General features: G+C 34.3%; 7 protein-coding genes, 2 non-coding genes and 2 pseudogenes across 10 annotated transcripts; 1 reads left to right on the forward strand and 10 right to left on the reverse strand.

Annotated features, from left to right (window-relative positions):
- Positions 1-1,893: 1,893 nt before the first annotated feature.
- Positions 1,894-2,412, reverse strand: LOC147934928 (uncharacterized). The gene has a single exon (XM_087475878.1). The coding sequence runs from the start codon at positions 2,347-2,349 to the stop codon at positions 2,002-2,004; it is 348 nt and encodes a 115-aa protein (XP_087332004.1). The 5' UTR covers positions 2,350-2,412; the 3' UTR covers positions 1,894-2,001.
- Positions 2,413-3,653: 1,241 nt separating this feature from the next.
- On the reverse strand, positions 3,654-4,243 carry LOC147934929 (uncharacterized). The gene has a single exon (XM_087475847.1). It carries the CDS (start codon positions 4,189-4,191, stop codon positions 3,844-3,846), a length of 348 nt encoding a protein of 115 aa, XP_087331973.1. The 5' UTR covers positions 4,192-4,243; the 3' UTR covers positions 3,654-3,843.
- Positions 4,244-5,663: 1,420 nt separating this feature from the next.
- Positions 5,664-6,074, reverse strand: LOC147934930 (uncharacterized). Its single transcript, XM_087475905.1, has one exon. It carries the CDS (start codon positions 6,009-6,011, stop codon positions 5,664-5,666), a length of 348 nt encoding a protein of 115 aa, XP_087332031.1. The 5' UTR covers positions 6,012-6,074.
- Positions 6,075-7,373: 1,299 nt separating this feature from the next.
- LOC147934931 (uncharacterized) lies at positions 7,374-7,887 on the reverse strand. The gene has a single exon (XM_087475875.1). The coding sequence runs from the start codon at positions 7,832-7,834 to the stop codon at positions 7,487-7,489; it is 348 nt and encodes a 115-aa protein (XP_087332001.1). The 5' UTR covers positions 7,835-7,887; the 3' UTR covers positions 7,374-7,486.
- Positions 7,888-9,287: 1,400 nt separating this feature from the next.
- On the reverse strand, positions 9,288-9,702 carry LOC147934932 (uncharacterized). The gene has a single exon (XM_087476286.1). It carries the CDS (start codon positions 9,647-9,649, stop codon positions 9,302-9,304), a length of 348 nt encoding a protein of 115 aa, XP_087332412.1. The 5' UTR covers positions 9,650-9,702; the 3' UTR covers positions 9,288-9,301.
- Positions 9,703-16,020: 6,318 nt separating this feature from the next.
- Positions 16,021-16,139, reverse strand: LOC147934933 (5S ribosomal RNA; annotated as a pseudogene).
- Positions 16,140-16,586: 447 nt separating this feature from the next.
- LOC147934934 (5S ribosomal RNA) lies at positions 16,587-16,705 on the reverse strand. The gene has a single exon (XR_015573274.1). It is a non-coding gene; the product is annotated as a 5S ribosomal RNA (ribosomal RNA).
- A 376-nt stretch (positions 16,706-17,081) lies between these two features.
- On the reverse strand, positions 17,082-17,200 carry LOC147934935 (5S ribosomal RNA). Its single transcript, XR_015573285.1, has one exon. It is a non-coding gene; the product is annotated as a 5S ribosomal RNA (ribosomal RNA).
- A 374-nt stretch (positions 17,201-17,574) lies between these two features.
- LOC147934936 (5S ribosomal RNA) lies at positions 17,575-17,693 on the reverse strand (annotated as a pseudogene).
- A 1,249-nt stretch (positions 17,694-18,942) lies between these two features.
- Positions 18,943-22,185, forward strand: LOC104725221 (serine carboxypeptidase-like 42). 2 transcript variants are annotated; one of them, XM_010443845.3, is made up of 11 exons: positions 18,943-19,089; positions 19,708-19,949; positions 20,042-20,149; positions 20,237-20,329; positions 20,405-20,497; positions 20,583-20,668; positions 20,760-21,038; positions 21,121-21,254; positions 21,351-21,443; positions 21,527-21,644; positions 21,746-22,185. In XM_010443845.3, exons 2-11 carry the CDS (start codon positions 19,724-19,726, stop codon positions 21,911-21,913), a joined length of 1,398 nt encoding a protein of 465 aa, XP_010442147.1. In that variant the 5' UTR covers positions 18,943-19,089; positions 19,708-19,723; the 3' UTR covers positions 21,914-22,185. The 2 variants fall into 2 exon arrangements, with proteins under 2 accessions (XP_010442147.1, XP_010442149.1); XM_010443847.3 differs by having other exon boundaries at positions 18,978-19,131.
- On the reverse strand, positions 22,158-23,026 carry LOC104725222 (putative defensin-like protein 179). Its single transcript, XM_010443848.3, has 2 exons — positions 22,870-23,026; positions 22,158-22,503 (listed from the first exon to the last, which is right to left on the reverse strand). Exons 1-2 carry the CDS (start codon positions 22,925-22,927, stop codon positions 22,220-22,222), a joined length of 342 nt encoding a protein of 113 aa, XP_010442150.2. The 5' UTR covers positions 22,928-23,026; the 3' UTR covers positions 22,158-22,219.
- Positions 23,027-23,555: the final 529 nt, after the last annotated feature.

The raw sequence follows: 23,555 nt of genomic DNA on the forward strand, positions 1-23,555 counted from the left end.
TATTCTCAAACCTAGTATTTTCCCTTTTTGGGATTTATGCTTTTTGCACTTTTATTTTCTTAGATCTTGTACCTCTTTTGAACGAGAAAACACAAGATTCTTCATACTTGTTTGTTTCATAACTTTCAAAGTATCAAGAATTCGAGTTTGATTCCTTCTCCAATATTGTAGATCTTTGTTTTATCTTTATAATCATGCAAGTTTCGTGTTTTTCTGGGTTTATGACTTTACTGTTCATCATGTGTGATTGTGAGTAGTTTCCTTAGCTCTTAGGGATGGTTTAGGCTGGATGGATGTTGTGGTTATTTGATTTGGTCAAGCTTGATTGTTGTAAATCTCTTCTAGGCTAGATGTTCTTAATGCTAATCCTATAACTGAGAGGGTAGGGTTTGATCTCAAGCTTCTTAGCATCACACCAATGTCTAAGGTGCATAGATAAGGCTAGATCTAGAGATTATCATCAGGCTTGCTAAGAGATTAGAAGTCTTGTTTGATTCTTGACATATTGCTTAATGCTTCCTTGTATAGATTCTTTACTTTGTGAGAACAAGTCTAGAAATATATGAGCTTGATTGTTTTTGCCATGAGAGTGGATTAACATGTTCTTAGAGATTAATGTCTAGAGATTAGCTCATGTTGATTGAGGTTTGTTGATCAAGTTAGATAACTACAATCTAAGTTCAGCCCATGAATCCATCCCTAAGACCTTCCTTGTCTATTGATTTCTTAGTATAAATCATGTTGTTTGATCGTTGTTTGATTTACTTTTGTCTTGCTCTGTTTTGTCTGCATTGCTCTGTTTTACGTTTTTGTCCAGCTCGACCCTGCACTCGATCTACACTCGATCGAGTGATTGCTCGAGTTCATTCCCAGAACTCTTGTTTATGATTTGTGTCTGTCCTGTCTTGTTTCTTGTTTCATTCTAGTTGCATTTCTGTTGCATTCATTTAGTTTCCTGTTCATTACTTTCCTTGCATTAGTTCATTACCTGCATTACTGTAGTTTGATATCTGTTCTAGTTTCATTACTGCCATAATCATTCTGTTCCATTACATTTAGTATCTTGTCCATTCAGCTATTACATTCTGCAATAGGTTGTTAGTGACAAACACCCTCTATAATTGGCTTAACTTAGACAAGTATTGCACACCCTGATTGCTTGCATTCACTCATTTAGGATTGATACCTCTTATACTACAATTGCATAAGGGGAATTGAAACACCTTGCTTTCACCATTGTTCATCATCATATCATTCATTCACATTCCATTTCACACACACACAAGAAAGATACTAGTTTCACAAATTAAGAAATTAATAAACATAGATATATAGAATAAAATCATGCCATAAAGAGAAACAAATTAAATTAGAGTGAGGTTAATGGTTATGTGGACTTTATTTTCATTGTCAATGTAATCCACTTGTGGGTAAGGACTCTAATCAAATTTTTGCCCAACTAATATATGGTTAAAATACTAGTATACAAATACCGTTCTTACATGATTCAATATACAGTTTATTCGAATGTTCCAAACCTCTTTAAGTTCCTGTTTTTGTTTAGAATTTAAAATATATTTTTTTACGATTTTCTAATAAATATTTGTTATTTTTATAATATTTTTATTTGAGGAATTGGAGCTTATACATAATGATAAAAAATTTATATTTACCTGTCTCTGGAAATTGACCCAAATAATATGTTATTATTTAGATAAAAAAGTAGGAAACTTGGTAGGATTATACAGCTGTTGTAAATTTAATATATATATATATATTAAAAATTGAATTCAGTAAACAAAAATATATGTCCTATTAATGTTTGAATTTTGGATTAAAAATCATATGAGATGATTTTTTTTTTTTTTGGAAATACAAAGTTGTGTTATTTATCATCAAAGAGATTTACTTTGCTTTATTTTTTTGTAAAAGTATTGAAACGGATATTTTGGGTAAAAACAAAAGTTACAACAAAACTATAAAGTTTTTAATCAAAATAATTTAAGCAGTTTTCGAGATTGCAACGCAATGATTCCACATGTCGTCCCTCTTCTTCAAGTATAGTGTTTCACGGGCAATTAGGGCTGGTCTGTCAGCAATATATTTAATGAGAGTATTGTGACACACTTTTCCTTCTTGAACAAGATCGTGGCAGCAAGAATCATTGATGGTTGCATTTCGAAAAACAACGGCGATTATATTCAAGGCACAGTGAGGAGAGATTTTAACAAGACAAGTATCCCATAACGATTTTGCCTCAGATTCGTCGACTGAAAATACAGGAACAAAGGCGCAAACCAAGGCTACAACAATGAATAGCATAGCAATCTGAGAGGTAAATTTAGCCATATGTGCTTATACGTGAAATTTACCGACTATTATTTCTTATATAAAAGAATGTAATGAAGTGTGTTTTGTATTTGATATTATAGACACAAAGCTACATAAGCTATTTATATGTAATTGTAAACCCAACATAACTATCATAACATATTACAAAACTAAAATAATTAATGAGAAAGAGTTTATTTTCTTGGTAAGTAAATACACTATGAGCGTTTAAATTTTTCTTTTCAATTATTGTTTTTGAAAATATAATGAGAAATTTAATACAAGTAAAAATGTTTAAATGGAGAATTTTGTAATTTTGTTTTAAATCATGCAAACTTCTAAGCCAACTTTTGGATATGAGGTTATATACTAACTGAAATATATAGCGTTTTAAATATATTAAACTATTTTTAGTAGTTTGACATATAAATATATTTTAATTTTAATGTATAAAAACTGTAAGTCAAACTAATAAAGTTCTTATCTAAATGACAAAGAAATGCAACTAGTATGTTTCTATTACAATATTTCAATATAAAAATTTTCAAAAAAATAATCTGAGATTTACTAAAGCTGTATATATAAAATGTGCACCATTATTTTTTTCTAACATCAATAAAAATGTTGAAACTTTATTGATAAGTTTGTAAAAAATGATTATATTGTAGGTCGATAACTAATAATTACAAAGAAGGATTTTTTGTAAACTAGAGAAAATATTTCCTTAAAACAGATGTAAAAAAATGTTTAAAGGATCCCTTATTAAAGAAAATAGAAACAAAATTTGTAAACCAAATCAAGAAATTAATAAACATAGATATATAGAATAAAATCATGCCATAAAGAGAAAACAAATTAAATTAGAGTGAGGTTAATGGTTATGTGGACTTTATTTTCATTGTCAACGTAATCCACTTGTGGTTAATGACTCTAATCAAATTTTAGCCCAACTAATATATGGTTAAAATAATAATATACAAATACCGTTCTTACATGATTCAGTATACAGTTTATTCGAATGTTCCAAACATCTTTAAGTTCCTGTTTTTGTTTAGAATTTAAAAAAAAAATTTTTTTTACGCTTTTCTAATAAATATTTGTTATTTTTATAATATTTTTATTTGAGGAATTGGAGCTTATGCATAAAGATAAAAAATTTATATTTACCTGTCTCTGGAAATTGACCCAAAAAATATGTTATTATTTAGATAAAAAAGTAGGAAACTTGGTAGGATTATACAGCTGTTGTAAATTTAATATATTTATATATATATATATATATATATATATTAAAAATTGAATTCAGTAAACAAAAATATATGTCCTATTAATATTTGAATTTTGGATTAAAAATCATATGAGATAATTTTTTTTTTGTTAGAAATACAAAGTTGTGTTATTTATCATCAAAGAGATTTACTTTGCTTTATTTTTTTGTAAAAGTATTGAAACGGATATTTTGGATAAAAACAAAAGTTACAACAAAACTACAAAGGTTTTAATCAAAATAATTTAAGCAGTTTTCGAGATTGCAACGCAATGATTCCACATGTCGTCCCTCTTCTTCAAGTATAGTGTTTCACGGGCAATTAGGGCTGGTCTGTCAGCAATATATTTAATGAGAGTATTGTGACACACTTTTCCTTCTTGAACAAGATCGTGGCAGCAAGAATCATTGATGGTTGCATTTCCAAAAACAACGGCGATTATATTCAAGGCACAGTGAGGAGAGATTTTAACAAGACAAGTATCCCATAACGATTTTGCTTCAGATTCGTCGACTGAAAATACAGGAACAAAGGCGCAAACCAAGGCTACAACAATGAATAGCATAGCAATCTGAGAGGTAAATTTAGCCATATGTGCTTATACGTGAAATTTACCGACTATTATTCTTATATAAAAGAATGTAATGAAGTGTGTTTTGTATTTGATATTATAGACACAAAGCTACATAAGCTATTTATATGTAATTGTAAACCCAACATAACATATTACAAAACTAAAATAATTAATGAGAAAGAGTTTATTTTCTTGGTAAGTAAATACACTATGAGCGTTTAAATTTTTCTTTTCAATTATTGTTTTTGAAAATATAATGAGAAATTTAATACAAGTAAAAATGTTTAAATGGAGAATTTTGTAATTTTGTTTTAAATCATGCAAACTTCTAAGCCAACTTTTGGATATGAGGTTATATACTAACTGAAATATATAGCGTTTTAAATATATTAAACTATTTTTAGTAGTTTGACATATAAATATATTTTAATTTTAATGTATAAAAACTGTAAGTCAAACTAATAAAGTTCTTATCTAAATGACAAAGAAATGCAACTAGTATGTTTCTATTACAATATTTCAATATAAAAATTTTCAATAAAATAATCTGAGATTTACTAAAGCTGTATATATAAGATGTGCAACATTATTTTTTTCTAACATCAATAAAAATGTTGAAACTTTATTGATAAGTTTGTAAAAAATGAATATATTGTAGGTCGATAACTAATAATTACAAAGAAGAATTTTTTGTAACCTAGAGAAAATATTTCCTTAAAATAGATGTAAAAAAATGTTTAAAGGATCCCTTATTAAAGAAAATAGAAACAAAGTATGTAAACCAAATTAAGAAATTAATAAACATAGATATATAGAATAAAATCATGCCATAAAGAGAAACAAATTAAATTAGAGTGAGGTTAATGGTTATGTGGACTTTATTTTCATTGTCAACGTAATCCACTTGTGGTTAAGGACTCTAATCAAATTTTAGCCCAACTAATATATGGTTAAAATAATAATATACAAATACCGTTCTTACATGATTCAGTATACAGTTTATTCGAATGTTCCAAACATCTTTAAGTTCCTGTTTTTGTTTAGAATTTAAAATAATTTTTTTTTACGCTTTTCTAATAAATATTTGTTATTTTTATAATATTTTTATTTGAGGAATTGGAGCTTATGCATAAAGATAAAAAATTTATATTTACCTGTCTCTGGAAATTGACCCAAAAAATATGTTATTATTTAGATAAAAAAGTAGGAAACTTGGTAGGATTATACAGCTGTTGTAAATTTAATATATTTATATATATATATATATATTAAAAATTGAATTCAGTAAACAAAAATATATGTCCTATTAATATTTGAATTTTGGATTAAAAATCATATGAGATAATTTTTTTTTGTTAGAAATACAAAGTTGTGTTATTTATCATCAAAGAGATTTACTTTGCTTTATTTTTTTGTAAAAGTATTGAAACGGATATTTTGGATAAAAACAAAAGTTACAACAAAACTACAAAGGTTTTAATCAAAATAATTTAAGCAGTTTTCAAGATTGCAACGCAATGATTCCACATGTCGTCCCTCTTCTTCAAGTATAGTGTTTCACGGGCAATTAGGGCTGGTCTGTCAGCAATATATTTAATGAGAGTATTGTGACACACTTTTCCTTCTTGAACAAGATCGTGGCAGCAAGAATCATTGATGGTTGCATTTCGAAAAACAACGGCGATTATATTCAAGGCACAGTGAGGAGAGACTTTAACAAGACAAGTATCCCATAACGATTTTGCTTCAGATTCGTCGACTGAAAATACAGGAACAAAGGCGCAAACCAAGGCTACAACAATGAATAGCATAGCAATCTGAGAGGTAAATTTAGCCATATGTGCTTATACGTGAAATTTACCGACTATTATTTCTTATATAAAAGAATGTAATGAAGTGTGTTTTGTATTTGATATTATAGACACAAAGCTACATAAGCTATTTATATGTAATTGTAAACCCAACATAACATATTACAAATCTAAAATAATTAATGAGAAAGAGTTTATTTTCTTGGTAAATAAATACACTATGAGCGTTTAAATTTTTCTTTTCAATTATTGTTTTTGAAAATATAATGAGAAATTTAATAAAAGTAAAAATGTTTAAATGGAGAATTTTGTAATTTTTTTTTAAATCATGCAACCTTCTAAACCAACTTTTTGTATATGAGGTTATATACTAACTGAAATATATAGCGTTTTAAATATATTAAACTATTTTTAGTAGTTTGACATATAAATATATTTTAATTTTAATGTATAAAAACTGTAAGTCAAACTAATAAAGTTCTTATCTAAATGACAAAGAAATGCAACTAGTATGTTTCTATTACAATATTTCAATATAAAAATTTTCAAAAAAATAATCTGAGATTTACTAAAGCTGTATATATAAAATGTGCACCATTATTTTTTTCTAACATCAATAAAAATGTTGAAACTTTATTGATAAGTTTGTAAAAAATGATTATATTGTAGGTCGATAACTAATAATTACAAAGAAGAATTTTTTGTAAACTAGAGAAAATATTTCCTTAAAACAGATGTAAAAAAATGTTTAAAGGATCCCTTATTAAAGAAAATAGAAACAAAATTTGTAAACCAAATCAAGAAATTAATAAACATAGATATATAGAATAAAATCATGCCATAAAGAGAAACAAATTAAATTAGAGTGAGGTTAATGGTTATGTGGACTTTATTTTCATTGTCAACGTAATCCACTTGTGGTTAAGGACTCTAATCAAATTTTAGCCCAACTAATATATGGTTAAAATAATAATATACAAATACCGTTCTTACATGATTCAGTATACAGTTTATTCGAATGTTCCAAACATCTTTAAGTTCCTGTTTTTGTTTAGAATTTAAAATAATTTTTTTTTACGCTTTTCTAATAAATATTTGTTATTTTTATAATATTTTTATTTGAGGAATTGGAGCTTATGCATAAAGATAAAAAATTTATATTTACCTGTCTCTGGAAATTGACCCAAAAAATATGTTATTATTTAGATAAAAAAGTAGGAAACTTGGTAGGATTATACAGCTGTTGTAAATTTAATATATTTATATATATATATATATATTAAAAATTGAATTCAGTAAACAAAAATATATGTCCTATTAATATTTGAATTTTGGATTAAAAATCATATGAGATAATTTTTTTTTTGTTAGAAATACAAAGTTGTGTTATTTATCATCAAAGAGATTTACTTTGCTTTATTTTTTTGTAAAAGTATTGAAACGGATATTTTGGATAAAAACAAAAGTTACAACAAAACTACAAAGGTTTTAATCAAAATAATTTAAGCAGTTTTCGAGATTGCAACGCAATGATTCCACATGTCGTCCCTCTTCTTCAAGTATAGTGTTTCACGGGCAATTAGGGCTGGTCTGTCAGCAATATATTTAATGAGAGTATTGTGACACACTTTTCCTTCTTGAACAAGATCGTGGCAGCAAGAATCATTGATGGTTGCATTTCCAAAAACAACGGCGATTATATTCAAGGCACAGTGAGGAGAGATTTTAACAAGACAAGTATCCCATAACGATTTTGCTTCAGATTCGTCGACTGAAAATACAGGAACAAAGGCGCAAACCAAGGCTACAACAATGAATAGCATAGCAATCTGAGAGGTAAATTTAGCCATATGTGCTTATACGTGAAATTTACCGACTATTATTTCTTATATAAAAGAATGTAATGAGGTGTGTTTTGTATTTGATATTATAGACACAAAGCTACATAAGCTATTTATATGTAATTGTAAACCCAACATAACATATTACAAAACTAAAATAATTAATGAGAAATAGTTTATTTTCTTGGTAAATAAATACACTATGAGCGTTTAAATTTTTCTTTTCAGTTATTGTTTTTGAAAATATAATGAGAAATTTAATACAAGTAAAAAAGTTTAAATGGAGAATTTTGTAATTTTGTTTTAAATCATGCAACCTTCTAAACCAACTTTTTGTATATGAGGTTATATACTAACTGAAATATATAGCGTTTTAAATATATTAAACTATTTTTAGTAGTTTGACATATAAATATATTTTAATTTTAATGTATAAAAACTGTAAGTCAAACTAATAAAGTTCTTATCTAAATGACAAAGAAATGCAACTAGTATGTTTCTATTACAATATTTCAATATAAAAATTTTCAAAAAAATAATCTGAGATTTACTAAAGCTGTATATATAAAATGTGCACCATTATTTTTTTCTAACATCAATAAAAATGTTGAAACTTTATTGATAAGTTTGTAAAAAATGATTATATTGTAGGTCGATAACTAATAATTACAAAGAAGGATTTTTTGTAAACTAGAGAAAATATTTCCTTAAAACAGATGTAAAAAAATGTTTAAAGGATCCCTTATTAAAGAAAATAGAAACAAAATTTGTAAACCAAATCAAGAAATTAATAAACATAGATATATAGAATAAAATCATGCCATAAAGAGAAACAAATTAAATTAGAGTGAGGTTAATGGTTATGTGGACATTATTTTCATTCTCAACATAATCCACTTGTGGTTAAGGACTCTAATCAAATTTTAGCCCAACTAATATATGGTTAAAATACTAATATACAAATACCGTTCTTACATGATTCAATATACAGTTTATTCGAATGTTCCAAACCTCTTTAAGTTCCTGTTTTTGTTAAGAATTTAAAATATTTTTTTTTACGCTTTTCTAATAAATATTTTTTATTTTTATAATATTTTTATTTGAGGAATTGGAGCTTATGCATAAAGATAAAAATTTTATATTTACCTGTCTCTGGAAATTGACCCAAATAATATGTTATTATTTAGATAAAAAAGTAGGAAACTTGGTAGGATTATACAGCTGTTGTAATTTAATATATTTATATATATATATTAAAAATTGAATTCAGTAAACAAAAATATATGTCCTATTAATATTTGAATTTTGGATTAAAAATCATATGGGATAATTTTTTTTTTGTTAGAAATACAAAGTTGTGTTATTTATCATCAAAGAGATTTACTTTGCTTTATTTTTTTGTAAAAGTATTGAAACGGATATTTTGGATAAAAACAAAAGTTACAACAAAACTAAAAAGTTTTTAATCAAAATAATTTAAGCAGTTTTCGAGATTGCAACGCAATGATTCCACATGTCGTCCCTCTTTTTCAAGTATAATGTTTCACGGGCAATTAGGGCTGGTCTGTCAGCAATATATTTAATAAGAGTATTGTGACACACTTTTTCTTCTTGAAAAAGATCGTGGCAGCAAGAATCATTGATGGTTGCATTTCCAAAAACAACGGCGATTATATTCAAGGCACAGTGAGGAGAGATTTTAACAAGACAAGTATCCCATAACGATTTTTCCTCAGATTCGTCGACTGAAAATACAGGAACAAAGGCGCAAACCAAGGCTACAACAATGAATAGCATAGCAATCTGAGAGGTAAATTTAGCCATATGTGCTTATACGTGAAATTTACCGACTATTATTTCTAATATAAAAGAATGTAATGAAGTGTGTTTTGTATTTGATATTATAGACACAAAGCTACATAAGTTATTTATATGTAATTGTAAACCCAACATAACTATCATAACATATTACAAAACTAAAATAATTAATGAGAAAGAGTTTATTTTCTTGGTAAGTAAATACACTATGAGCGTTTAAATTTTTCTTTTCAATTATTGTTTTTGATATTATAATGAGAAATTTAATACAAGTAAAAATATTTTGTTTAAATGGAGAATTTTGTAATTTTGTTTTAAATCATGCATACATTCTCAGGTCGCAACCTTCGACCTGCACTGCTTGCACTCTCAGACCGTCGTCCTCGAGCCATACCGTCTTACTCTTGGATCGTCAACCTTGAGATCTCGGTACCAGGGGAAATACTCATCCCCTCCGGAGAACTAATCATCCCCTAGGAGAACTAATCATCTCCTCTGCCGCTCTCTGGGTCGCAACCCGTCAAGCCCGCGGTGCACCAGGAGAACTAATCATCTCCCTAGGAGAACTAATCATCTCTCCATGAGAACTAATCATCTCCTCATGAGCAAACAAGTCCTAACGTCTATAATCATCTCTTAACTGGAGCCACCTCTCGTGGTTCACATAAAACATCGCAATGTCCTACCAACCACCATATTTCCTCAATATCACCACCCTCATGACCACTCTTCAGGCCAACCCTAAATGTCTCAACCATTCGGGTGTTTACTCACGCCCTTTCCAAAATTAGACAAGTTCTAACTATTCATAGATCTTTCTATTTTTATGCAACCGCACTTTCCATAAATAGACAAACTTTAACTATTCATAACACTTCCAATTTTAAAACTCGCATATCTCGTAACACCGTGAAATCACCAATCAAAAATCCATGAGAACTGATCATCTCATCTGTGACCACTCTTCAAATCATTCATTAAACATTCCCGCCACTCCAGCATTTCACATCTCTTTTCCAAAAACGACAAGTCCTAACTATTCTTAGAACTTTCCATTTTTCGAAACTTTTTATTTATGAAAACTTTCCATTTCTAGAATCACATAATCCCTTAACCCATTCCACATCAAGATTTCATTAGAACTACTCATCTTATTAAATCTTCACCAACAACAATGACAATAAATCCGCAATACAATCATCACGGTATGAGCAAAACCTGTTACCACACTCACAACACCCATTGGACCTCTAGAACACCAATAAGAACATCGGCCACAACCTCAGACCCCCCACCTGACCAGCATGTGAACTACTATCTTGCTAAACAGTGACACTCCAGACCACATGCAAATTGACTAACTAATCATAATCAATTTCATCACACAACATCACACATCACCCAACAGGAAAATAGTTCAACCAATTAAATTCCTAAACCACTCTAAACCAATCCACTTGACCGCCCTAGAACCATAAGGGCTCTGATACCAAACTGAAACGATCGCACCCGAATTCCCAATCCTCACACAGGATCCACAGGAAACTATCTCATTGGAACCCCATAATTCCGACGAGACAACCGGCGTAGAAATCGCTCCTTACAAAAACTCTCACAATTACACCAAACACCACCTCATCTTGTTACTGAATCGCAAAACCAACCACCCCTAGCGACCGAGTAATAAGAGAGGTGGGCTGGAATACTTTATTCCGTCCAGCCACGGAAACACTTCTCCGATAAACCCTCTAATTCACCGACTTAACTTTATTCCTACACTCTTGAGCTCCACCTTAGTTCTCTAACAACCAAGACCTAACTCCATAAGCCATGGAAGCCCCTTCTAGGTTCCAGCACAAACCGAACTTGTTGGCACAACCAACGATACAATTTACCACAATTCAGACCATACAAAACCTCCAAAACAATACTCGAATAAAACACAAACTAACCGTTCAAATCGCAACTCCACCGTTGGATATGGAGCCAGTACTATCAAAAATCTCTCCACCAAATTTCGTCTCGATCAGACTAGTTTTTGTCCTCCAAACGATGCCTACAAATAACCATCTCGGAACTGTTTTCTAGGGTTTATACTTAACCCAGATTCCACAGTTTGCAGCAATTACTTGGCCAAGAAGCTATCTCAGCTTCTGTCGACAATTGGCTTGATGGAGATTACGCCATTATCATTAGATTCCCGTAACAATATCAGATATGGCCCTCGCGAGCCTCCAAAGTCGACTCCTCCACACTACCTTTATCTCTAACCTTCTTTTACTTTCTTTCTCCTCTTCACCTCTGTTCACTCCAGCTCTGTTCTCCCACCACTAACAAAGCTTCCAAAGCCACGACATGACTAACCAGACCCACGAGAGACTTCTCCACCTCCGTCGCGTCTCGTTCTCACTCTCCTCCCCACGACCCGTTCTCTCTCTCCTCACGGCTTTCTCTCCTCTCACCGTCTCTCTCTTTCCTGATAACAGCACAAGCACGCTGGCTCTAAGACTCTGGTTGCTTCTCCTCTTCATGCGTCGGAAGACAACACGAACACATCTTAACCCCCTCGCTCTCTCTCCTTGTCCCAGATCCGAAGTCGCACACGTACAGACAGAAACGACACCCCAACTCTACACGGAACCACAACAATACGTTGACCACCTCTCACTCTCTCCACCTTCACCTCTTTCTCTTTCGACGTCCATTAGGGTTTCCTCTCCCTCGTACGTGACGGCCAACAAACTCGTCCCTCTCTTTTAAAAGAGAAACTTAGGGCTTTTGGTTTAGGCTGGTCTAGTTTCGTTTTAATAAACAAAACTCAATTAAACCATATGATCACATATATAATTGACCTTGGTTTAATTAACAACTCCTCCTAAACCAACCAGACTAAACCGATTCAACTTCAGTTCCCGAAATAAACTCAAATCATTTATATATTAATTTTTGGGATACGGGCGTTACAATTCTCCCCACCAATAAAGATTCGTCCTCGAATCCCGCAACATCGTGCATCCGCCAAGGACCTGTGTGCAATCATTACCATAGCCCGCACATCCTCCGACCGGACTGAACACCGTCAACCAAAACTTTGCGTGCCACTGCTGCAACAGCCCGCACATCAACGTGAACCAACGGTCCACATAACCCCTGACCCCACTGGTCACCATAACCCAAAACCCGACATCACTCCCGACCTTTGAGGTCTACATCCAGTCACTATGCTCATATCCACGTCCTAGACATTGTTTGCTCCCTCACTCATACATTCTTAGGTCGCAACCTTCGAACTGCACTGCTTGCACTCTCAAACCGTCGTCCTCGAGCCATGCCGTCTTACTCTCGGATCGTCAACCTTGAGATCTCGGTACCAAGGGAAATACTCATCCCCTCCGGGAAACTAATCATCCCCTAGGAGAACTAATCATCTCCTCTGCCGCTCTCAGGGTCGCAACCCGTCAAGCCTGCGGTGCACCAGGAGAACTAATCATCTCCCCAGGAGAACTAATCATCTCCTCCGGAGAACTAATCATCTCCCCATGAGAACTATTCATCTCCTCATGAGCAAACAAGTCCTAACGTCTATAATCATCTCTTGACCGGAACCACCTCTCGTGGTTCGCATAAAACATCGCAATATCCTACCCACCACCATATTTCCTCAATATCACCACCCTTATGACCACTCTTCAGACCAACCCTAAATGTCTCAACCATTCGGGTGTTTACTCATGCCCTTTCCAAAATTAGACAAGTTTTAACTATTCATAGAGCTTTCAATTTTCTGCAACCGCACTTTCCATAAATAGACAAACTTTAACTATTCATAAAACTTCCCATTTTAGAACCCGCATATCTCGTAACACCGTGAAATCACCAATCAAAAATCCATGAGAACTGATCATCTCATCTCCGACCACTCTTCAGGTCATCCATTAAACATTCCCGCCACTCCGGCATTTCACATCTCCTTTCCAAAAAAGACAAGTCCTAACTATTCATAGAACTTTCCATGTTTAGAAACTTTTTATTTATGGAAACTTTCCATTTCTAGAATCACATAATCCCTTAACCCATTCCACATCAAGATTTCATTAGAACTACTCATCTTATTAAATCTTCACCAACAACAATGTCAGTAAATCCGCAATACGATCATCACGATCTGAGCAAAACCTGTTACCACACTCACAACACCCACTGGACCTCCAGCAACACCAGTAAGCACATTGGCCACAACCTCAGACCCCCCCCTCTTGACCATCATGTGAACTACTATCTTGCTAAACAGTGGCACTCTAGCCACCCTGGACGAAGTAAGTCTCCAACTTAACTTCTCGGAAATCCATTTCGAACATATCCACTTTCACAAACCACCGCCAACGGTATTTGCCGATACTGGCATGATCCACCACTTTCCAACAACTTTTTAATAGCCAATTGCACCTCCCGTACAGAAGCTAAAAACTCTACACAACTACAACATGGAAAACAACTTACCGTGGAATCTCATTGAATGCTCGAAGAGGATGATACTAGGACTCCAAACCACATGCAAATTGACTAACTACTCATAATCAATTCCATCACACAACATCACACATCACCCAACATCACACATCACCCAACAAGAAAATAAGTAAACTAATTAAATTCCTAAACCACTCTAAACCAATCTACTTGACCGCCCTAGAACCATAAGGGCTCTGATACCAAACTGAAACGACCGGACCCGGATTCTCAATCCTCACACAGGATTTACAGGAAAAGATCTCATTGGAACCCCATAATTCCGACGAGACAACCGGCGTAGAAATCGCTCCTTACAAAAACTCTCACAATTACACCAAACACCACCTCATCTTGTTACTGAATCGCAAAACCAACCATCCCTAGCGACCGAGTAATAAGAGAGGTGGGCTGGAATACTTTATTCCGTCCAGCCACAGAAACACTTCTCCGATAAACCCTCTAATTCACCGACTTAACTTTATTCCTACACTCTTGAGCTCCACCTTAGTTCTCTAACAACCAAGACCTAACACCATAAGCCATGGAAGCCCCTTCAAGGTTCCAGCACAAACCGAACTTGTTGGCACAACCAACGATACAATTTACCACAATTCAGACCATACAAAACCTCCAAAACAATACTCGAATAAAACACAAACTAACCGTTCAAATCGCAACTCCACCGTTGGATATGGAGCCAGTACTATCACGAATCTCTCCACCAATTTCGTCTCGATCAGACTAGTTTTTGTCCTCCAAACGATGCCTACAAAGAACCATCTCGGAACTGTTTTCTAGGGTTTATACTTAACCCAGATTCCACAGTTTGCAGCAATTACTTGGCCAAGAAGCAACGCACATAACTCTTTGATATTAATTCCAAATGATGCTATCTCAGCTTCTGTCGACTATTGGCTTGATGGAAATTACGCCACTATCATTAGATTCCCGTAACAATATCAGATATGGCCCTGGCGAGCATCCAAAGTCGACTCCTCCACACTACCTTTATCTCTAACCTTCTTTTACTTTCTTTCTCCTCTTCACCTCTGTTCACTCCAGCTCTGTTCTCCCACCACTAACAAAGCTTCCAAAGCCACGACATGACTAACCAGACCCACGAGAGACTTCTCCACCTCCGTCGCGTCTCGTTCTCTCTCTCCTCCCCACGACCCGTTCTCTCTCTCCTCACGGCTTTCTCTTCTCTCACCGTCTCTCTCTTTCCTGATAACAGCACAAGCACGCTGGCTCTAATACTCTGGTTGCTTCTCCTCCTCATGCGTCGGAAGACAACACGAACACATCTTAACCGTACCCCCTCGCTCTCTCTCCTTGTCCCAGATCCGAAGTCGCACACGTACACACAAAAACGACACCCCAACTCTACACGGAACCACAACAATACGTTGACCACCTCCCACTCTCTCCACCTTCACCACTTTCTCTTTCGACGTCCATTAGGGTTTCCTCTCCCTCGTACGTGAGGGCCAACAAACTCGTCCCTCTCTTTTAAAAGAGAAACTTAGGGCTTTTGGTTTAGGCTGATCTAGTTTCGGTTTAATAAACAAAACTCAATTAAACCATATGATCACATATATAATTGAGCTTGGTTTAATTAACAACTCCTCATAAACCAACCAGACTAAATCGATTCAACTTCAGTTCCCGAAATAAACTCAAATCATTTATATATTAATTTTTGGAACACGGGCGTTACAGGAACGAAGACCCATTGCCTTGCACGAAACTCTCTCGGGGCTTTCCAAAAATGTATAATGGCTCGCGTGGTTCTTCACGGTGTCAAAGTTACGACGTTCTGTTTGTACTATCGAGGCTTGCGAAAAAAAAAAGAAAAAAAAGAGGGAGAGATGCAACACAAAGACTTCCCGGGAAGTCACCCATCCTAGTACTACTCTCGCCAATGCACGCTTAACTGCGGAGTTCTTATAGAATCCGGTGCATTAGTGCTACTATGATCACAGCCTTTAGTATATCCCTTGTATTCGCATATATCCTTTTCAAAAACTCCGGTGCATTAGTGCTACTATGATCACAGCCGTTAGTATATCCCTTGCAATCGCATATATCCTTTTCGAAAACTCAAGGGATCATTCAATGTAGGTCCCACTTGATATGTGGACCGGTTTAGTCACCTTGGACGTGCTTCGAAGTTCGAAAAACAAGCGATAACTATGTCCAAACATAGTTTTGTATACGAAACAAATTATGTCAGGATCACAAAACATCCAAAATGCCTTTAAACGTCAAAATTTGTCCTCCAAAATGGTCCAATGGAACGAAGACCCATTGCCTTGCCCTAAACTCTCTCGGGGCTTTCCAAAAAGCTATTATGGCTCGCGTGGTTCTTCACGGTGTCAAAGTTACGACGTTCTATTTGTACTATCGAGGCTTGCGAAAAAAAAAAGAGGGAGGGATGCAACACGAGGACTTCCCGGGAGGTCACCCATCCTAGTACCACTCTCGCCCACGCACGCTTAACTGCGGATTTCTGATGGGATCCGGTGCATTAGTGCTGGTATGATCGCATCCGTTAGTATATCCCTTGCAATCGCATATATCCTTTTTCGAAAACTCAAGGGATCATTCAATGTAGGCCCCACTTGATATGTGGACCGGTTTAGTCACCTTGGACGTGCTTCCAACTTTGAAAAACAAGCGATAACCATGTCCAAACATAGTTTTGTATACGCAACAAATTATGTCGGGATCACAAAAAACATCCAAAATGCCTTTAAACGTCAAAATTTGTCCTCCAAAATGGTCCAATGGAACAAAGACCCATTGCCTTGCTCGAAACTCTCTCAGGGCTTTCCAGAAAGGTATTATGGCTCGCGTGGTTCTTCACGGTGTCAAAGTTACGACGTTCTGTTTGTACTATCGAGGCTTGCGAAAAAAAAAAAAAGGAGGGATGCAACACGAGGACTTCCTGGGAGGTCACCCATCCTAGTACCACTCTCGCCCACGCACGCTTAACTGCGGAGTTCTGATGGGATCCGGTGCATTAGTGCTGGTATGATCGCATTCGTTAGTATATACCATGCAGTCGTATATATCCTTTTTCGAAAACTCAAGGGATCATTCAATGTAGACCCACTTGATATGTGGACCGGTTTAGTCACCTTGGACGTGCTTCCAACTTCGAATAACAAGCGATAACCATGTCCAGACATAGTGTTGTATACGCAACAAATTATGTCGGGATCACAAAAAACATCCAAAATGCCTTTAAACGTCAAAATTTGTCCTCCAAAATGGTCCAATGGAACAAAGACCCATTGCCTTGCTCAAAACTCTCTCAGGGCTTTCCAGAAAGGTATGGCTCGCGTGGTTCTTCACGGTGTCAAAGTTACGACGTTCTGTTTAAACTATCGAGTCTTGCGAAGAAAAAAAAAGAGGGAGGGATGCAACACGAGGACTTCCCGGGAGGTCACCCATCCTAGTACTACTCTCACCCACACACGCTTAACTGCGGAGTTCTGTTGGGATCTGGTGCATTAGTGCTGGTATGATCGCATCTGTTAATATGTCCCTTGTAATCGCATATATCTTTTTTCGAAACCTCAAGAGATCATTCAATGTAGGTCCCACTTGATATGTGGAGCGGTTTAGTCACCTTGGACGTGCTTCCACCTTCGAAAAACAAGCAATAACCATATCCAAACATAGTTTTGTATACGCAACAAATAATGTCGGGATCACAAAAAAAACATCTGAAATGCCTTTAAACGTCAAAATTTGTCCTCCAAAATGGTTCAATGGGACGTAGACCCATTGTCTTGCTGGAAACTCTCTTGGAGCTTTCAAGAAAGGTATTATGGCTTGCGTGGTTTTTCACGGTGTCAAAGTTACGACCATCTGTTTGTACTATCGAGGCTTGCGAAAAAAAAAAAAAAAAGAAAGAGAGAAGGATGCAACAGAAAAACTTCGCGGGAGGTCACCAATCCTAGTACGACTTTGTCCCATAAAAACAGCTAATATTAATAAATTAAGATTTAACTTTCGCTTAACAACAGTCTTATCTCCTTGCCATAACACGAAGCACATTTAAAATCACAGCATAGACAACTTTAAAAAATCAAATGTTATATTCAAGTATATACGTAACCTACCCAGGCATCGTGTAGACAACTACCTAGTTTTTTATAAACTCGAGAGATTTTTTTTTTTGGAAAATATAAAATAAATATAAATGATGATCTGTTTTAATTATAAATATAATTCTTATAATTCTTAAAGTTAATGAAATTATTGTTAATTTGGTATAAACATATCACATAAGAAAAAGGTAAAAAATATTAGACAAGTGACAAGTGATCCAAAAAGAAAATAGAGTAATTCCGATTTTTTTGTTTTTTTTTTGCAAAATATTAAATATATATATATATATATATATATATATATTTAAAATATGTTTCAAATATATAAAAAATAATTCTCAAAGTTAATGAAAGTATTATTAATTTGGTAAAAAACATACCACAAAAGAAAAATTAGTAAAAACACACAAGTGAACCGAACCGGAGTTAACCAAGATGAAAATATAGTTATTCCGATTTTTTTTCCTTTTTTTTTTGCAAAACATTAAATAAATATATAGAATCTGTTTTAAGTATAAGAAAAAATCATCTTAAAGTTAATGAAAGTATTATTAATTTGGTAAAAACATATGTACGGGTGACCTTAGTGCAGTTTACCATTAACCATTGCACTAAACCGGAGTCCTACCAAAAAAATGCACTAAACCGGAGTTAACCCAATATGAAAATAGATTTATTCGGATTTTTTGGTTTTTGATAAAATTACTCGTCCAAACTTTTCAAACATCTTTCAGTTTGTTGTCACTCCCAATGTCCAATTCAAGAAGATAAGACCAGAATCCTCATCTAAATTTTCGTTGTAGTTTGCTGTTTTAGGTATTTTTTTCTCTTCTTCTTTGTCTTAATTCAGCAAACCGGGTAATTTGTTTTTGCTCGCTGTTTTTTTTTTTTTTTTTGGTAAAATCGCTGTTGTTGTTTGCAACGTATACGAAAGTGGATTTTGTCTAATGGGTATCTCAAAGATTCATGCTTTACTTGTGAATTTTCTTTCCAGAATCATTTCACTGTTTGTATCTCTACTGGGTTTGTGATCTTATACCCCCCACCCAATTAGCTGATTTTTGAAGTGTTTTAGTAACTTAGATCTTACTGCTAGACACATCAAGAATCTCTACTTTTTTTTTGGTATAGATCACATATGTTTTGCCCCCTTGTCCCACTAATTCGAACAATGTAGTCTTTTCGTTGCCAAATCAAAATTGTGATTCGAGATTCCGAAACTTTTAACAAGATCTTTTAGCCTTTTAGTTCCTAATTTTAAAAATTGTTCTTGTTTCATAGTTTCAGTTAAATGATATGTTTTTTTTTTGTATGGGTGTTATGTAGATTTCTCTTGATTTGATTATTCTTTCATCTTTCATAGTGTATATCTTTCTTGTTTGTTTGAATTGGGTTTATTAATGTGGTGGATTCATTTGACATATCAACGGGCAGTTTGTCGTGGCAAGCCATGGCTGTGGCAATAGTGCTGTTGCTGCTGTCAGTGCAGTGGTTTGCACAAGGGTACCCGGAAGAAGATTTGGTGGTGAGGCTACCAGGTCAACCAACAGTTGCGTTCAAACAATACGCAGGTTATGTCGATGTCGACGTGAAAGCTGGTCGGAGTCTCTTCTATTACTACGTGGAGGCTGTGAAACAACCAGATACAAAACCATTAACCCTTTGGCTCAATGGAGGTCCGTGTTTCCCTGCTCAGTTTTTTTCTACATAGTTCATATGTTTAAAGAATTTTTGAATTAAAATTTCATGTTTGAGGTTTGTATTGCAGGTCCAGGTTGTTCTTCGATTGGTGGAGGAGCTTTCACTGAGTTAGGTCCATTTTACCCCACAGGCGATGGCCGTGGCCTCCGCGTTAACTCCATGTCTTGGAACAAAGGTTTGTTTTTTACAGTTTTATGCAAGAGAGCACACAACTCTCTGGTTCTACATTTGATGTTATTGTCTCTTGTTGTAATACGTGTAGCCTCGAACTTGCTATTTGTGGAGTCACCGGCTGGAGTAGGATGGTCTTACTCCAACCGAAGCTCTGATTACAACGCTGGAGACAGATCTACTGGTACAATCTAAATTCCACTCTTCAAACTAGATTAGTAGATTGTTGCTTCTTTAAATGTGTTATATGTTTGAACAGCTAGCGATATGCTCGTGTTCTTGTTGAGATGGTTGGACAAGTTCCCAAAGTTGAAGTCTCGCGACCTCTTTCTCACTGGCGAAAGTTATGCAGGTGTGTGTCTTTGATAATCGATGAAATATATTGAATGTTGTTGACCTTAAAAACATCAATATTCTCATATCTATATATTTTGCAGGACATTACATACCTCAACTGGCTGATGCGATTCTCAGCTACAATTCACGGTCAAGTGGTTTCAAGTTCAACATCAAAGGCATTGCAGTAAGCAAAAGAACCCTTCTTGACGTTCCATCAGCTCTTTTGGTTCTCTTCTGAATCCTTCTGTTTTTTTTTTCTTTTGCTGTTTGATCAGATTGGCAATCCACTTCTGAAGCTTGACAGGGACAGTCCAGCTATGTACGAGTTCTTCTGGTCTCATGGGATGATCTCTGATGAACTCAAACTCACAATCACGAGCCAATGTGACTTTGAAGATTACACATTTGCCAGCCCTCATAACGTAAGCACGGCCTGCAATGAGGCTCTCGGTGAAACCGAAAACATCATCACTGAGTACGTCAACAACTATGATGTTCTCCTTGACGTATGCTATCCGTCTATCGTCCAACAAGAGCTGAGGCTCAAGAAAATGGTCAGCCCTTTTTCACCTTTTGGTCCTACCAACAAAACTTTTAATTGTTGAATTGTCTGTTAATTTTTTAAAATGGTTTCAGGCAACTAAGATGAGCCTGGGAGTGGATGTTTGTATGACATACGAAAGACGGTTCTATTTTAACCTTCCAGAGGTACAGATAGCCCTTCATGCGAACCGCACTCACCTGCCTTATGAATGGTCAATGTGCAGCAGGTAAATTAGCATACCCTCTCCTAGTTTCATTGATCACAAAATTAAATAAGCTGTTTATAACTAAAGTTATTGGCTTTTTTACTTTGCCTGTCACAGTGTGTTAAACTACTCTGGCATCGATGGGAACATTGACATGCTTCCGGTTCTGAAGAGAATTATACTGAACAAAATTCCTGTTTGGATCTTCAGGTAAATAATTCCATTAAAAACCTCTTTTATCTCCTTCTTCTCCTGTCTTTTGCAGCTTAACACCCAGCTTGTCGAAATTGCAGTGGAGATCAAGATTCCGTAGTTCCATTCCTGGGTTCAAGAACTCTCGTAAGAGAACTTGCTCAAGATCTCAACTTCGCGACCACAGTTCCATATGGAGCCTGGTTTCACAAAAGACAAGTAGGTTCTGAGACGGTGAAACAATTTTAAAGTTAGCAAAAGCCAAGTTTGCTCCCTGCAAAAAGTTCTCAAACTGACTGCAAACTTTTCAATGTAACTAGGTTGGAGGCTGGGCCATCGAGTATGGAAAGCTACTGACTTTTGCTACAGTGAGAGGAGCGGCTCATATGGTGCCTTACGCGCAGCCCTCACGAGCTCTGCATTTCTTCAGTAGCTTTGTGAGTGGCCGGAGATTGCCCAACCAAACACATTCTTCTACAGATGAATGAAAGACCAGAGATATCTTTTGTAAGACACTGTAGTTTGTATTTAATTCATCTTTCTCAGGCCTTAGATTGAGTAGAGAGATATAGAAAACACACAAGGGCTTCTGTTGTGGTTTGGTTAGATCTTCAAGTGCATTTGTTTTAGTTATCTTAATTTTCATTTCATTATTAGGAACATAACTTAGTCTCTTGATAATGATAATTAATTTGTGATGACAACGTTTCATAATGTATTACCCGAACCAAGAATAGTAATATCAATAATTTTATCACCATATTATTTGTTTTACAAAATTATGTCAATATGTTTTAGCAAGAGTACTCGCATATGCACATCCTATAACCAACATAGTCGACACAACCCCCACCTCCATTTTTGTACTTTATTGCGCATAGTCTATCACAGCAACGCAGAGGACAAGTGTCAGTGCACATATCAATCGCGCCGACGCACACTTTGGCTTGTAAAAGTGGCGCACATTCGTAGGTGCACATGCACATCCCATCCCCACCGTTACATTTGCTTACGCTCAATGGCCCGTGTTTGGCCTTGCATCTTTCGTCGCATGTATGAGCTCTTATTTGATTCAAAGCTGAAACATTATATGCTTTAGTAAACTTAACATTAAAAAAAAAGTATTTGTACCATAGTCCATATAGAAAGAACAAGTAAACTAAGAAAATAATAATGAAACATATATACTATTTAAATTGTGAGGAAATATGTGATTGTTTTCCGTAACTATGTTATTTTCTATGGACATCTAATTTATTAAATTTAGATTACAGTTTAGGATTTGAAATTTTTTGTTTTGATATATAGAGCATCCATTTTGATAAACTAGTTGTACACATAACAAAATAGCTTGTTATGTAGAAAGAAAAAAAATACGCATTTCATAAATGAAAATTAAAATTCGGAAAATTTTGAAAAAAAAACTCTGGAAGATATATAATACCTGAGGCAAATATGATAAGTAAGCTAACAAGAAATACAAGTGAGGTTGTCCTCTCCATACTTTCACCTTTTCTAGTTTTCTTCTAAACTTTTCTTTCTATGAGAATTGTATGTTCTTGGGGTAATTAGTTAAATCTATATATAAGCAAGCTAAAGACACTCTATTAGATAAAAATAATAATTAAAAGTTGAACATGAGGATAATAACTATCTGCCCATTAATAAGTAAATCATGAATTGTTTCATGTACATAAAATTTTGCTTGTTATGGCCAATAAAGTTCATTGTGTTAGTAATTTTCTTCTCATAACAATGTTCCTCAAAATTGGTTATTTTGAGTCAATCAATTAAAGTTGTTGACAAAAAAAAAGTTCTTTCAGTTACAAAATCTATATATTTGTTAAAAAAAAGTTATGAAAGAGAGAGCTAGTCACCCATATGCTTATCTTTCCATGAAATCTAAATATCTCAAAATTAATTTTAAAAAAGATCTCATACTATCTTTAGCAGTATTTTATCAAAGATTTAACTACTCTTTTTCCATTTAATTATTAGATACTATTGACCAAAATAATACCTTTAAAGATGTATTTTCTAAATATTTAAAGATATACTTTGAAGTCTTTTCAGCAGTTTTCCTTGTCCTTTCTTTTGCATTTTTTCATGGCCTTCAAAGTATACTAGATT

This window comes from Camelina sativa, chromosome 11 (genome assembly GCF_030686135.1).
Source record: "Camelina sativa cultivar CO46 ecotype springtype chromosome 11, ASM3068613v1".
In the NCBI taxonomy this organism is placed as follows: domain Eukaryota; kingdom Viridiplantae; phylum Streptophyta; class Magnoliopsida; order Brassicales; family Brassicaceae; genus Camelina; species Camelina sativa.

Coding starts and splice junctions, on each gene's coding strand:
- LOC147934928 (XM_087475878.1), bottom strand. CDS start 2,349: ATGGCTAAATTTACCTCTCAGATTGCTATGCTATTCATTGTTGTAGCC.
- LOC147934929 (XM_087475847.1), bottom strand. CDS start 4,191: ATGGCTAAATTTACCTCTCAGATTGCTATGCTATTCATTGTTGTAGCC.
- LOC147934930 (XM_087475905.1), bottom strand. CDS start 6,011: ATGGCTAAATTTACCTCTCAGATTGCTATGCTATTCATTGTTGTAGCC.
- LOC147934931 (XM_087475875.1), bottom strand. CDS start 7,834: ATGGCTAAATTTACCTCTCAGATTGCTATGCTATTCATTGTTGTAGCC.
- LOC147934932 (XM_087476286.1), bottom strand. CDS start 9,649: ATGGCTAAATTTACCTCTCAGATTGCTATGCTATTCATTGTTGTAGCC.
- LOC104725221 (XM_010443845.3), top strand. CDS start 19,724: ATGGCTGTGGCAATAGTGCTGTTGCTGCTGTCAGTGCAGTGGTTTGCA. Junction 19,950..20,041: donor AACCCTTTGGCTCAATGGAG/GTCCGTGTTTCC, acceptor TTTGTATTGCAG/GTCCAGGTTGTTCTTCGATT. Junction 21,645..21,745: donor CCTGGTTTCACAAAAGACAA/GTAGGTTCTGAG, acceptor CAATGTAACTAG/GTTGGAGGCTGGGCCATCGA.
- LOC104725222 (XM_010443848.3), bottom strand. CDS start 22,927: ATGGAGAGGACAACCTCACTTGTATTTCTTGTTAGCTTACTTATCATA. Junction 22,504..22,869: donor ACTTATCATATTTGCCTCAG/GTATTATATATC, acceptor ATAATGTTTCAG/CTTTGAATCAAATAAGAGCT.